The sequence below is a fragment of the Polypterus senegalus genome, chromosome 15, assembly GCF_016835505.1.
Source record: "Polypterus senegalus isolate Bchr_013 chromosome 15, ASM1683550v1, whole genome shotgun sequence".
NCBI lineage: Eukaryota > Metazoa > Chordata > Cladistia > Polypteriformes > Polypteridae > Polypterus > Polypterus senegalus.
Window position 1 is genome coordinate 106,899,600 of NC_053168.1, and position 14,621 is coordinate 106,914,220.

The window sequence follows — 14,621 nt, forward strand, 5'->3', positions numbered from 1 at the left end:
ACACTGGGCAGGGCACCAGCCCACCGCAGGGCACACACACACACCAAGCACACACTAGGGACAATTTAGGATCGCCAATGCACCTAACCTGCATGTCTTTGGACTATGGGAGGAAACCGGAGTACCTGGTGGAAACCCATGGGGAGAACATGCAAACTCTACGCAGGAAGCAAACCCAGGTCTCCTTACTGCGAGGCAGCAGCGCTACCACTGCGCCACCGTCTAACCTTTTTAATTGTTTCTGCATAGTGTGTAGATGATGTAAAAACTGTGTCAATGTAAACCCAAAACCAATTTTGTTTTGTTATTATTGTTTTCCTTTAGTAATATAAATAATTGTGCTGTTTTTGTCTCCATTTTGTTTTTTTGTTGTTATGACGTGGTGTGGTTGCGATGGAGCAAGTCTTGGGTCCTCATCCTCATATCTCAATTAGCCTTTCATTGTGCATTGTACTATATAACTTTAATCCATCCATTATCCAACCTGCTATATCCTAACTACAGGGTCACGAGGGTCTGCTGGAGCCAATCCCAGCCAACACAGGGTGCTAGGCAGGAAACAATCCTTGGGCAGGGCACCAGCCCACATACACACACACACACACACCAAGCTAGGGACAATTTAGGATCGCCAATGCACCTAACCTGCATGTCTTTGGAGTGTGAGAGGAAACCCATGCAGACACGGGGAGAACATGCAAACTCCACATTGGGAGGACCTGGGAAGCGAACCCGGGTCTCCTTACTGTGAGGCAGCAGCGCTATCCACTGCGCCACCATGCTGCCCCTACAGTATATAACTATAATGAAACTTAATATTTAATTACAGTATATGGGTTGTTAGGGCTTTCATTTTGCCAACACAAATTTTGATCACATTGTAAATCTTCCTTCTCTGAATACAGAATATGTTTTGTGTTTTGTGTTTTGTTTTGTGAGCCGGAATAGATATTGTCTTTCTTGGTCCTACCCTATTTTCTCCAATTTATTACTAAATATTTTATTAACACTGACACTTAATGATGCAAGTGCACATGTTTAAATGAGACCAATGCTACATCCATATTGCTATGTTTTCATTTAAAAATGCTGTTTTAAAATAAATGTAAATGATTTCCATCCACAGTAGCATTTTCACATTGTTTGCAGAAGTTTCTCCATCAACACTGAAGTGACCGAAAATGCATATGACGTAGTCGTTCACTTACAATGGGCAATCGCGTATTGGTGGAAACAGGAAGAGGAAGCGGCTACCATGCTAGACATTGATTTGCAGCTTGCATTTACACGTGGAGAACAGTAATGATGAATACAAAAAAACAAAAGAGAGAGACAGATGAGAATGAATTGTTACTGAGAATAACACACGAGTAAAAGATGAGCAAAGTGGCTGAGAAAATGTAATTAGGAGGATCCAATAAGGAAAAAGCCACATAATAAGCATGAACCAATCAGAGTGCGATTATAGTCAAAACATATTCAAATTGTGACACTGAGCTGGCATTTTCAGAGGTCTCCGTTTTTGGGGGTTAAAGGTTCCAGAGTAGTGTGGATGAAAGGCAAAAGCGGAGACTAATGTCTGTGTTTTAACTAAACATGTAGTAGTGTGGACGAGGCCCAAGTTAGCTGGGGAGCTTCTGCTTCCTTTGTCATTTGCATCTCATTATTAACTGGTGCCTGGTTAAGAAAACAGGAAACTATTTCATTAAAGCTGTTAAAATCTAAAATAAGCAATAAAGGGCCCTGAAATTGTGAGTTAATGAATATTAGGCCCAAACAAGTATACAGTAATAGGTTTAGCAGCAAATAAATGGGTTTTAATTAAGAAAGTGTTGGAAGTAAAAACCTGACGTCACTGTAGCCCCATACACTATGATTGAGGACCCCTGCTATAGAATACAGGCTAAAAATATGAATTTGATGATATTTACTATTAAAGGCTCTAAAGTCCATGACAGACTCAAATGATCGTTGGGACTTTGTTTCATGTGCACAGAGCTAGTAAGAGGTGTTAAAAGTGCACAAAACGTATTTTTATACCTCGACTGCTTTTCGTCTCACGTGGGCTCTGTATCAGTTCACAGGAAGTGTGTGCTTTCCTGATACTTGTTTGCAGAGATTAAATCGCATTTCAAAGTAGGAAGCTGAGCACTTGCAGACTGATGCTTCCAGTACGAGTTGTGTGTCACATCCATTCATCACTACGTTTGAAAGTTTGTTTATTCTGGTAAGGAAACTGGCAGACATGCCTTTTTTGCTGAGTTGTTGGTTGCAAAAAATGGAGGTAGGGTGGTATTTACTGATGAAGCGAATTGCTTAAAACACTCAACAAATGCAACTTGCAACTTTTTACAGATCACTTTCAAGGCACAAAATCCAAAATTACCTACTGGAAGAGACTAAGCAGGATGTTCTTCAAGGTGACCTCATAGAGTCATGGAGTCGAAATGTTGGCTTATTCAAAATGTATCTGAAAAGAGATAAATATAGGGAAATTAGCTAAAAAAAATAAAAACAGACAGAACAATTAATTAATTTAAATATACAAAAAATTAAAACGTCCATTCAGAATTATGGAGGATAAGAGGAAATGATTCCAATGTGCATGAACTTTGAGGCAGATATGCTACTTGTGTCCCACGTGTAAATGTGGAGCCATCTTTAGTGCAGATGAGTACATCAGAACAGGCTGAGTTGAAGTGCGTTCTGGGTATTTTAAACATAAACCTTGAGGAAGTATTTGCTGATCACTGATATTTAGTTCCTTCAGTAGATGACCATGTCAGACATGGCAGGACGGCTCAGTGGCCTCACTTAATTATCAATATCTTTAATCAGAAGAGATATCTGTGAGCCCATCAGGGGTGATTACCCTGTGGTCTTTGTGTGGATCGCAATACCCCAGTGGAATGATGGAGACGCCATCCTGTAAAAATAGTGCTGCCTTCTGGGTGAGATGTGAAGACAAGGTGCTGACTTTCTGTGCTCATAAAAGACCTCTGGGCACCCTTTGATAACAGAATTGTGTTTCCTGATGTCCCGACTAAACTTCCCACCATGATATTTTCCAGTCTGGCATTTAGTTTGTCAGTAATCTTCTCCACCTAATAACTAATTGCAGTGAGTGTAATGAGCAGAAGAATGGCTGCCATTGCATCATCCACGTGAATGGTACACATTGGTGGTGGTTGAAGCAGCTCCCCATTGTCCATATAAAGCACTTTGAGTAGCATGGAAAATAAGACACGTGTAACATGTGTGATAATTCAAGTATGTCCAAATATCACACAGAATGGCTCGCTGGTTAATGTTGCGGTCTCACAGTTCCAGAGTCCAGGAATCGAATCCTGGCTTTGGTGCTTTGTTTGTGGAGTAGGCACATTTTCTCTTGTCTCTAGGGGAGTTTTTCTCTCGTCTGGTGTGAATTAGTGCAGGTGTGTTCCTGCTTTGTGCTGGATGCTCTCAGGATAGGCTTTGGCCTCTGCAATCCAGAACTGGAGGCCGATTCCAAAACAGATGGATGGAAAAAACATTAATTTTAAAGTATATGGTTACCTAAAACATATGAGGAATAAAAAAATAAGTTATATTTCTTCAGATTAGAAATCAGAACATGTATACCATGCTGCAGATGATGAAAACAGCCTACAATTATAGAAAGCGTGTAGCTTTTAGAGGTTATGGAACAGGGACAGTCCGTCAAGGTAATGTTATGCTGGCACAAAGTTCATAAAGGTGTGCAGATGGACAGCAGACATTGGACACAAAAAAGAGTGAATTTGGAGATGCAGCATGTAAAGAAGTCTCTTGGGGCATTAGAAGACAAAGCTGTAAGAAAAGTCAAAGAGAGGATGAGCTGTGTTATTTGGCAAAATGACCCAGGAGATAAGGAACTCTGCGATGTGACCAGTGGGACATGTCAGAAAGCAAACAGGCCATACAGAGTCACAGAAAGAGAATATCTGAAGTTAGAAGAAACGATGGGCAAAGAACACTAAATACTAGCTATGAAATCACAAACATGACCCAGACAACCTGACTACAGATCCACATTGTATGGAAAAAAAACATCAAAAACTTCAAAAGACTTTGTTGGACATTTATCTTATCAAAAGATCTCGACTATACATTGTGCTCCTCTCTTGCTAAATAAGTCTTAGCTTGGAGAGGTCTGTTAATTTTGTACATCTAAAATGAATCACTTAGAGGTTTTCCAGTGGTGTATCTGTCCTGGTGTCTATATAAACACAGGGAACTCCAGTTTCAGTATTACATTTTGCCTGAAGAAGGGGCCTGAGTTGCCTCAAAAGCTGGCATATTGTAATCTTTTAAGTTAGCCAATAAAAGGTGTCATTTTGCTTGACCTCTCATTACATCCATAATGGCGAGCACGGTACGACACCCTAGTACTACAATATAATCCCACAAACGTATTGTCAAGTGATAGCAGGTCCATTCTGGTTCCCACGTAATCTAAGCGAGGGGTGTGAAGTCTGTGCAAGATGCACTGGGCATCAAACAATAGCAAACCCCAGGAGGACTGCCAGTCCATTGCATGGCACGCTCACACTTGGCCAGGTTTGAGCTGCCAGTCATCCATACAATGCCACATCAAGTGAACAACTTGTACAAAGCGTGTTAGAGCCACTGCATAGCAAAGGTTTTAGTCCTGAAAAGATTCTGCAAGTGGTACTCCCATTACAGATAAACAGTATCAAAAATGAAACGGTCGAAGATCAGCAGAGCCATAATTGACAAAACCTAACACGTGGAACTTTGTCCATATTGTGTCTAAACAGAGACTGGAAACAAAATAAAGAAAGAAAGGGCAGGGAATGTAAAATAATATTTTCTGATGGATGGTGTTCTCCTCAGATAAGAGTTTATGAAAAACATGTAAAGGATGAGTGCAGTGAGGGAAAGGGCGCCTCACAGATACCCTAATGACCTCCTGGTCAAAGGAAATGATGAACACCACCCTGACTGCTGGTAAATCACAGTTCTGAACTTCTTGCAAAACTTTGTTCAATGCCCTTTTTTTTAACAGTGGGCTTGTATATGTTCTGCCTGTGGGGGAGATGGAATGTGAACAACAAAATGTAGGAAAGATCAGTACCAGGATAACAGAAAGTCAGTAACCAGTGCTGCAGCAGATAGAGCCAGAGTTAGAAAGGATCACAGGACTTTGCATTTACGTGTCAGAAACTAACAAGAAAACTAAAATGCGAAGAAAATGCATAGTCAAACCTTTTTGCTGGATTTGTAAATTTTTACCTACTAACAATAATCAAGTCTTCAGATTTCCTTAATCACAGGTTCTGTAAGCTTACAGCACTGACTTTTAAAGAGCTGTGTCAGTAATGGAACGTGGTGCAGCCATCTGAACCGCACCTCCAACAACCACACATGGCATCATGGTAATGGTCCACAAAATGGTGGCGCCCACAAAAACAGCAAAATGGTGCTGCGGCAAGCAAACCATAACGATAATTAATATTATAAAATTAATATTATAAAATTCCAAAAAATAACATCCTCTATGTTTTCCAAACCTACTTTATTCTGAGGAGGGTTGTGGGGAAGTTGGAGACTATCTCAGTAAGCATTGGGGACAATGCAGAAACATCCCCAGAGCAAGGCACCAGCCCGTCATAGGGTGAACACACAGACACACACCCACGACACACACGCACTCACCCATCACACACATACGGGTCAATTTCAATCTTTCAATTTCAGTCTCCCCCAACCTGCATGTGTTTGGACTGTGGGAAGAAACTGGAGCACTCAGAGGAAGCTGTGCCACCCCATCGATTAACATATAATAATCCCTGAAGTACAGAACTAAGTTAAACAACGTTACCATATTATCTTGACACAAGAATTTCTTTTACGCAAAAAAAAAAATATTTATGTCTGAATCATAACAGTGTATTTTGCACTTGTATATCACTGGCACTAATTCAAACTTTTATGTGCTATTATCAAAATCATTTCTAGAATTGTTCTGTAATATTTCTGCAGTTTTTTTTAATTCCCTTTACCTTCTTATCAGGGTTTTGAAACATGGAGAATTTATGTCTGCTCTTTAAATATCATTCAGATTTATTTTCTGTCGACTCCTTTTGTTTTCTTTGTGGGCGCCGTCATTTGTTGGTCTGGGTGCTTTGGTAGCTTTGACGTGACCACATAAAGGTCAGTTCCCAAGATTTCTGGGTCACCAGGGACTGGATTGAAAACAAACAAGCTGCTTGCTTGGTCTGTGTTTCATATTGAATTCTGATTATTTAGAAAATTTACGGTTGTTATTTCGATGCCAATTTGGGGTTTCAGCTTGTGTTTTGGTAAAAGATAGGACCTTTTTTTGTTTTCTGAATTAGGTCTGGCTCTTGTTTATATTTCGTCTTCCAAAAATAAACTTACTGTGCCGGCAGAATATCATTCTTAATTTTTTCATGTGAATGTGCCTGAACATCAAAGCATACAGTATAATATTAAAAGAGAATGAGATGTCGAAATACTACACACAGAATGTCACTTTAATAAATTTTTTACTCGTCTGTGACAACACCCTCCTTTTTCCTCTCTGTATTAACTGGATTTCTCCTTTCCCACGGATGAGCTCATGCATGATAAGTGAGCATATTTACCACAATGCCTCTATTGATATAACACAGCAAAATGTTCTCATTTTGAAACAGACATTACAGCAACATGCCAATAGTGCCTCACTAATGACTATAACATGACAGTAACAACGGGTACCTGTCAGAAGGCAATGAAACACAAAGAGCTGACCCATAGCTAAACTGTTCTTGCATTTGTACATCCATACTAAATTTAACAAGCCTCAGTGATGGTCAAAGTCTACATGCAGTACAGGGTTGGAAGTGGTCCCCCTCAGTGTCCAGAGGACATGACCCATGAGTTACCAAAAAGGTGTCCTTGCGTGTCCATAGCATGGATGGGGAGGATGGTTTAAAGGCATTGTAGCCTGTGCCCTTTGAGTTACTAAAATGGCATCCCTCAATGGCGGGGAGGGGTATGCCAGAGTGCACGCCACTTGAGTTACATAAATGGTGCCCCTTAATTTTCATAAACAGTGTCCCTTGGGTGACAGCACCTTAGGCGTCCCCCTCTGTCACCTAATGAATTGACCGCCCTAACCAGCCTACTTTTTAGGAGCTGGTACATTGATTGTGCAGCTCCCTGTTTGCTGTACAGGTCTAAGTGTAAGTCCTGGCCTCATCTACTGTATATGGAGTTTACACATTCCTCACATGTCAGGACTTCCTCCTGCTTTTCAAAATTTTGACCGTGAGGCTGACTGTTGAGTCTGAATTGGCCCGGTCAAAGTGTGTCTGAGAGTAGAATGACACCTCATCTAGCACTTGTGCACAATACTGCCAGGTCAGGCCCTGGAACTTGCAACCTTGTAGAGAACTGAAGGGTTTTAGAAAATAATTTGATGAGCAGTGGATTGTTTGATGTTAGTTTAAATGGCAAGTGAAGGCTTTCTTGCATGACAGCATTTCCTATATAATAGAAAGCAAACATTTTGTCAGCAATCCTTGGAAAATGTGCTCAACTTTGGCCGTGACAGTCTTTTTTTGGTCTGTCTTTCTAGGTTATGCTGTGACTGCTGGCCATTTCTCCCAGCCGACGGCTACAGACGTAGTTGGAGGAGCTCCACAGGATGAAGGGTTGGGAAAGGTGGGTCCTTTTTTCAACATGGTGACATCACTACTTGGCCCAAAATGCATTTTTCTTTTGGCAGAATGCTCAGTCATTGCTAGCAGCTTAGTGCTTTGCCAGATCTGATTTTCACTTTACTGATGGCTGCGGTCATTGAAAAAATTATTTTAATGGTACGGGGTAATTTTGGTCTTTTTTTAGAATTATATCGTATTAAAGAGGCAAAACATTGGGAAACAGCTTCCACCTGAGCAGTTCTCATCTAGTTCAATTTTTAGTCCTGCTGGAATGTATGTATAAATACGGCCAGGGTCCAAAAAGATGGAAGGACTTCTGTCAATAAGCATTGTGTGTGCCTCCTGGCTTTTCTAACAAAACTTAGGCTAGTGTGACACACAAATGAGCTGTCAGCAATTCTGAAAGGATCCTGGAGTACATACAGCTTCTTTTGTGACACTAAGGACACCTCTGTGATATTTGACATGGAAGTGTCTTTTTAGATTTTAGTCCAGAAATCCACAAAATGGTAACTGTGGCCAGAGTGACAAACTCCTGCATGCTTGTGATGTCCATGCAGTCATTTCAGTTGCAAGGATAAGCAGATAAGTATTTTAAAATCAACTGACTCTAAATTTCAACACAGGCCATGAGCAGACATTTTCAGTGTGGGAGATTAATTGAGATTTTGAAACAGAGTACTCAGTACAACGTTAACTTTAAGGCAAATGGAGACCTGGTTATCCTTCACCATCTGTGGATGTGGCCCTGCACACTAAACGTTCCTACAGGCCTGAGTTCTTGGTTCCAAAAATGAAGTGTTGTGGTGGTCCCTTAGTGATTTGGGTGTGCTCATTCTTTTAGGACAGACGTGCACTATGTGATTTCTGCCAGACTTGCTAGTTGCCAGCTGTTTTCCAAATTGGTCCAAAATCAGGAGAAAGCCATGGAAGATTGTAAAGTCACTGCTCACACGGTTTGAGATACGTTTGAACTTCATCCAAGTGACCTATGGGGCTTTTACTGTTGGCGTGAGTCCTTCAGATGTGAGACTTCATGCAAGCTGATTCTGTGTTTCATTTCCCCATGACCAATTGGGGGGCAGCTCCAAGTTTATGCTCTTAGAAGCAAGACTATGAAATGTTTATGGACGCACAGGAAGTAGGACAGACTGGTCAAATTTTGGCAAGAGGGTCATCTTATCTGTTTCTTTTCTTTTTGGATACACCCAAATCCTTAGAGGAAAAATGACTGTTTCCTTCTCAAAATACATTCTGTGCAGTGCCTGATGGTGTGGATACTGTAAAGTCTCACCAGATAAACACGCAAGATGGTTCAAAAAGCCTCCAACTGTTCACGAGTCTGTAACTTTACATTGTGGATGCCTGCTTCCGATCAGCTATCAGTACAAATGAGCCATTAAGTGTGAATGGGCTCCAACTTCTTAGCATCACACAAAATCACACAAATATGTTTTCAGTGACATAACAAACTATGTGAAACCCTTGGAAATAGCCAAATAAATCTGTGTTTACTAGTAACACACAGATTATAGTACTCCTGTACATTTTATGTACTTCATACAGAAAACCTGAAGTCCATCCAATGAAATGAGATTGAAAGTGTGGTTTAGAGCTACTTTGACCAAAAAAGACTCAGACGTTTTGAGTTTATTCACACAAAGCATCTTCTGATGTTAAGCAGGCTTAACTAAAAAGAGATGTCAGAAAAGCTACAATAAAGAATTGTTGATTTGCATTAAGCTGGAATAGGTTATGAAGTAATTTTAAGAGTTTAGATATTCACCAGTCCACAGTTAGACAAATTGTTTAGTAATGGAGACGATTTAGTACTGTAGTCGCTCAACCAAGAAATGGGCAACTGGCCAAGATGACTCGAAAGGCACAATTCAGAATGTGCACTGAGTTAAAAAAACAACCCAAGAAGAACAGCTAAAGGCTTGAAGGAATCATTGGACCAAGTTATCATCTCTTTTCATGAATCTACCAAACACAAAACATTGAACAGGCTTGGGGAACATGGCAGGACACCGAGAAGGAAGCCACTGCTCTCTAAAAATATCGGAAGTTTGCCAAAGACCACGTTGACACTCCACAGCACTACTGAGAAGATGTTTTGTGGACTGGTGAGACTAAGGTTCAATTTTTTGTGAGGAATACACAGCAGTATGTGTGACATAAAAAGGGCAACATCATTCCATTGATTAAGTAGCATCAAGATTTGCAGCTATGTTGCTGTCTCACAGACAACTTGCCATTTTCAAGAAGAAAATGACTTCTTACATTTATCAAGGTATTCTCTTGATAATATCAGGGTGGCTCTCTGCCAGCTGAAGCTTAATGGAGAACGATGACTCCATATATTAAAGTAAACCTGCTACAGAATGACTTCAAACAACGAACATATGCCTTTTGGAGTGATCTAGTCAAAGCCCAGTCCTTAACCCAATAGAAATGCCATGAATGACCTCAAGAGAGCCAATCACAACAGGTGTCCTAAGAATATGACTGAGCTGAAACTGTTCTATAATGAAGAATGGTCCAGAGTTCCTGGTGAATGTCATATGGGTCTGATTCACAGCTACTGGAAATGCCTGTTAGAGGTTACAACTGCCAAGGGGGGTTTGACCAGCTATTAAATCCAAGGGTTCACTTACTTTTACTATGGCACACTGTAAATGTTTGATGAAGGTCTTCAATAAAGACAAGAAAGATTATAATTTTGTGTTATTTGCCTAAGCATATTATGTTTGTCTAAACGTGTAATTTAGATGAACATCAGATAACATTTTATAACCAATTAATGCACAAAAGCAGAATTAATCCATCATAAAACTCTGACAGGGTTCATATAATTTTTCTTGACACTGTACAACTAAGCACCCAGGAGAGATTTTCATCACTGTAACTAAGGTGTAAGTCCATATTTTCTCCCAAAGAAGAATGTTGGTGAATTCAGCAGACCTGTCAGATTTCATATCACAGATCATTCAAAATATTCTGGACCCTATGAAATGCTTTATATTGAGGGTTCCATCCTTCTGGTGACTACCAGCATGGGATCTGTTGGTGTTGTAAGTTGCTAAACCTTATAGAGCTGAGGTCTTTTGTCACTTGCCACCCACCTACCCCTTCCCTCCGGAGTGTTTAAGTCTGTTACAAATCATTTTTTCTTTTTTTTCTCCTCAGGTGTATATTTTTAGAATTGATAAAGGGTCTCTGGTTTTGTTCTTTAAAGCCACTGGAAAGAAGGTAGAGTATCCACTGTTGTGATTTCTTCCTGTGTCATTGTCGTGTAATTATGAATAACGGTAACTGGATATGACAACAATGCCTGGAGACTGCATGTGACTTTCTAATATGCCTCAGTCTCTTTTCTATCAAAAATAGAAACATTTGGATTCAGGGTCCATATTCTTTTCAGATAAGCAACATATTTTAGGGTGAGGTATCACTAACCCTAGGTCGGACTATCTTACCCCATCACTTTGACCTTTCGTACTGGCAGGGCTATTATGCGATTTTGCTCATGTGCAGTCCTCCTTTTAAGACATGTCAATATGGCGAGCTCTTCCTGCTCACTGTACTTGAACCTTCTTCATTGGCTCACTTTGGCAGGTTCATCCCCATACCCAAACTCTCAACTCACCGTCCTCCATAATTTATACATGAAATCCTGGGTTGCTCCATTGATTCGAAACCAGCATGCCTTTCAAACTTGTTCACAGATTGGACGACTTATGTTAGTTAATCCAAAAGTATGGACTGGCTGACTTAATTGAGACGGCTGACTGATGCAATCATTGCTCAGTCTGTCTGCTGCCATTCATGTTTTACATTCGTGTGAATTTGTGGTGAATTACATCAGAGTGAAGCAGCCTTATAAACTTATATGGCAGTCCTCCTGAATGAATTATTTCCAGGCTGCTATTCCACTTTTCCTAGCTGAAGTTATCTTGACTGGATGCTGATCTTGCGCAGCTCAGCTTAAAATATAATAATCACAGGAACTCAGCAAACAATAACAGTATCCTTTCTGAGACAAGTTCAAGGTCCCCCCACTGATAAGCTGTGTGTGGTCATCGCACTTGGAGTCATTCACTTTCCTGTAATGTTGTGTGTCCCAGTGTTGCATCCATAGCCAAAAAGATAAAACATTTTCCTGAATGGTGTGCATCTTGGACCAACAATACAAAACCAAATCAACAAGATGACTCCTAATATACTAACTTATGACTTGTGACTGGTTTTCAGATGGGCTCTTACTTCGGCTCCTCCTTGTGTGCAGTTGACTTGAACCAGGATGGTCTGTCGGATCTGCTAGTGGGGGCTCCCATGTTTAGTGATGTCAGAGATGAAGGTCATGTTGCAGTGTTTATCAACAAAGGAAACGTAAGTACGGTTCTTTACAAATAATGGAAGCCGTTATGTAAAGCCAAAAGTGTGTGCCTGGTCTGTGAAGACCATTTATCTGTGAAGACTGATTGGGAATGGGTGAACTACAGTGGACTCTGAGATGATGTGAGCAATGGCCTGCCTGGCTGAGCGTAGGAGATGCTTCCTGTTTCGGACTGAGAAAGCTTTGTTGTGACAGCTTAGATTGGGATGAGTGACTCCACATTTCATTCAGGTCAGTTTCGCTTGAGGACATTGTGTCCTGTTCACTTGCATTGCTTGTAGTCAGGATGATTTTATTAAAGCAGCATTCCCATTCTGTACTTTTTGTCACTTCATGTGAATTCTGCTCAGTGTAGATTACTTCAAATGCATCGTTTTTCACACAGATTGATTCCATTTAACCAGCTGTAGGTGAATTCTTTTCAATTCATCTCACTGTGTTGTATTCGAGTGGACTGAAGTACCTTGTGATGGGGATGACCGTAAAGTTGTTGTATAAAATGAAGTTTGACGCAGTGACTGACCAGAAGTAAATCTGCTTGAAGTCCAGTTATTTGAAAGTGTGTGCAGTGGACGATTGTCAGTTCAGGCTACAGTTAAAGTTTACCTCCGTTTGCTTCAGTTAAGTTCAAGTTCCATTTCAATGACCCTTGTTTCAGTACAAATTGGCTTTTCACACAGAGTATGGTCCTCGCCCGCTTCCTGAACGAATGGATTTCAGTACATGAATGTCAATCCACTTCAGTTTAATACAGTTCAGTTTATCACATTTCCATTGTGTTAGATCTTTTTAATTTAACCCATTTTTGCTTAGTTTAGACACACAGTATGGCATAGTGGTTAAGACTTGTGGGTTCAAATCCTGCTGCTGACACTGTGTGGCCATTAGCAAGTCACTTCACCTGCCTGCACTCTCATTGGAAACTCAAAAGAAAAGTAACCCCCGTGACCCTGTAATTAGGATATAGTGGGTTGGAAAATGGATGGATGGATGTATCTCAAATGTTGTAGGTCATCTTGGATAAAGGCATCAGCCAAATAATTAAATGTATCTTTAAAACGTATTCATTTCATTGTTAAACCTTCTGAATCTTGTTCATGGTCATAGAAGCAAGAATGAGGTGAACAGCTGCCAGTCCATCACAGGGTACACTCATGCGTAAGGAGTAAAGTCAACAGTTAATCTAACGCTTTTCGGATGTTGTATAAGATCCAGTGTATCTGTAAAAAAATCCTCTCCAGCATGTCTCTGACAATAAACAGCCTGTCTCCAGGGGTTCATGAGGCAGCAGCGCTAACCACAATGCCTATCTTAATAGAATCCACTAACGGCCCTGTCACATTACACAACTTTTTCAGCGATTTTCATTTACATAACCTTGACATGTAGGAGTCAGTCATGTAGTCTCACATTCTCGGCCATCACAGTTCAACCAGTCTATGAATTAGCCCTACAAAATCAAGCCAAAGGGTGGGCTTGTGTGTGTGCAAAAGTTCAGAGCAAATGAGCACTTATTGGGATGTACAATGCATATACTGCACCTGCGAGGAGTAAGGAATGAAGATGTTTTGGACCTTGCAAACAGAAGAGAAGCTTGTCTGTCCAATGTCTCATGTTTTATGTACCACAACAGAATGTAAAAGGGCAGAGACTGTGGCTGAATTCACTATTCTGAAAGTATATTTGGAAAGTATTTGCCCTATTTTCTGTCAGGCAGCATGTAGTTGGCTGTCAGCATGCTGTGAGCGTGCAATACTTTGAAAACTGGAAACTGTGCTGGAAAGTCGTGTAATCTATCATAGCCTGTGATTGCTAGTCATGTAATGTGATCTGCTCAAGCGATGCGATTAGCAGTTGCAGTCATCATGTTTGACATCCCCTCTCACCAGAAGTCATGTAATGTGTCACTGGCTGTGAATAAGTGCATGTATCAGCTGGAATATTATTTTTTCATTTATTCCCAATTAGGTTTAAATTATTTTACAATTTTTCTAAGATTTGTATTCTTTTGATATATGCGGCAACCTGCTGGAAATGTTCAATCAGTCCATAGTATCCAGTGTGATGTTCTACACTGCAGTCTCCGGGGGAAGTAATTTGAGCTCAAAAGACACACAAATGCCTGCACAAACACACTGGAAGCTGTTGTGGAAAAGAGGGTGATGGCAAAATTGGATACCATCACGAAAAATCCCCTCCATCCCCTCCAAGAGGCGCTCCCTTGGAGTACTTTCAGCCACAGGCACATTCCACTATGGTGTGCTAAGAAGCACCTCTGGGGGTCTTTTCTGCCCACTGCTATCAGGCAATTCAATGATTCCTCCTGACATACTCTTTAAGTTTATTTTGAAAATGTTCCCTTCCTGTACACTGTACATTTATCTATTTTTATTTATTTACTTATCGATTGATTGATTGACTGTATTATTTTTCCTATCAGTCTATATCCTTGTTACTTTCTTGTATATGAAGTTTAGGGAAAGTATTGTTATTGTCCAAAGATTCGATGT

General features: G+C 40.5%; 1 protein-coding gene across 1 annotated transcript in view; it reads left to right on the top strand.

Annotated features, from left to right (window-relative positions):
• The window catches only part of itga9 (integrin, alpha 9), a 336,927-nt gene that overhangs the window by 62,806 nt on the left and 259,500 nt on the right, over positions 1–14,621 (top strand). The window contains exons 7-9 of the mRNA XM_039736193.1: positions 7,628–7,713; positions 10,902–10,964; positions 11,967–12,104. Of these exons, the coding sequence (XP_039592127.1) occupies positions 7,628–7,713; positions 10,902–10,964; positions 11,967–12,104 (287 nt within the window). The remainder of the gene's footprint in view (positions 1–7,627; positions 7,714–10,901; positions 10,965–11,966; positions 12,105–14,621) is intronic.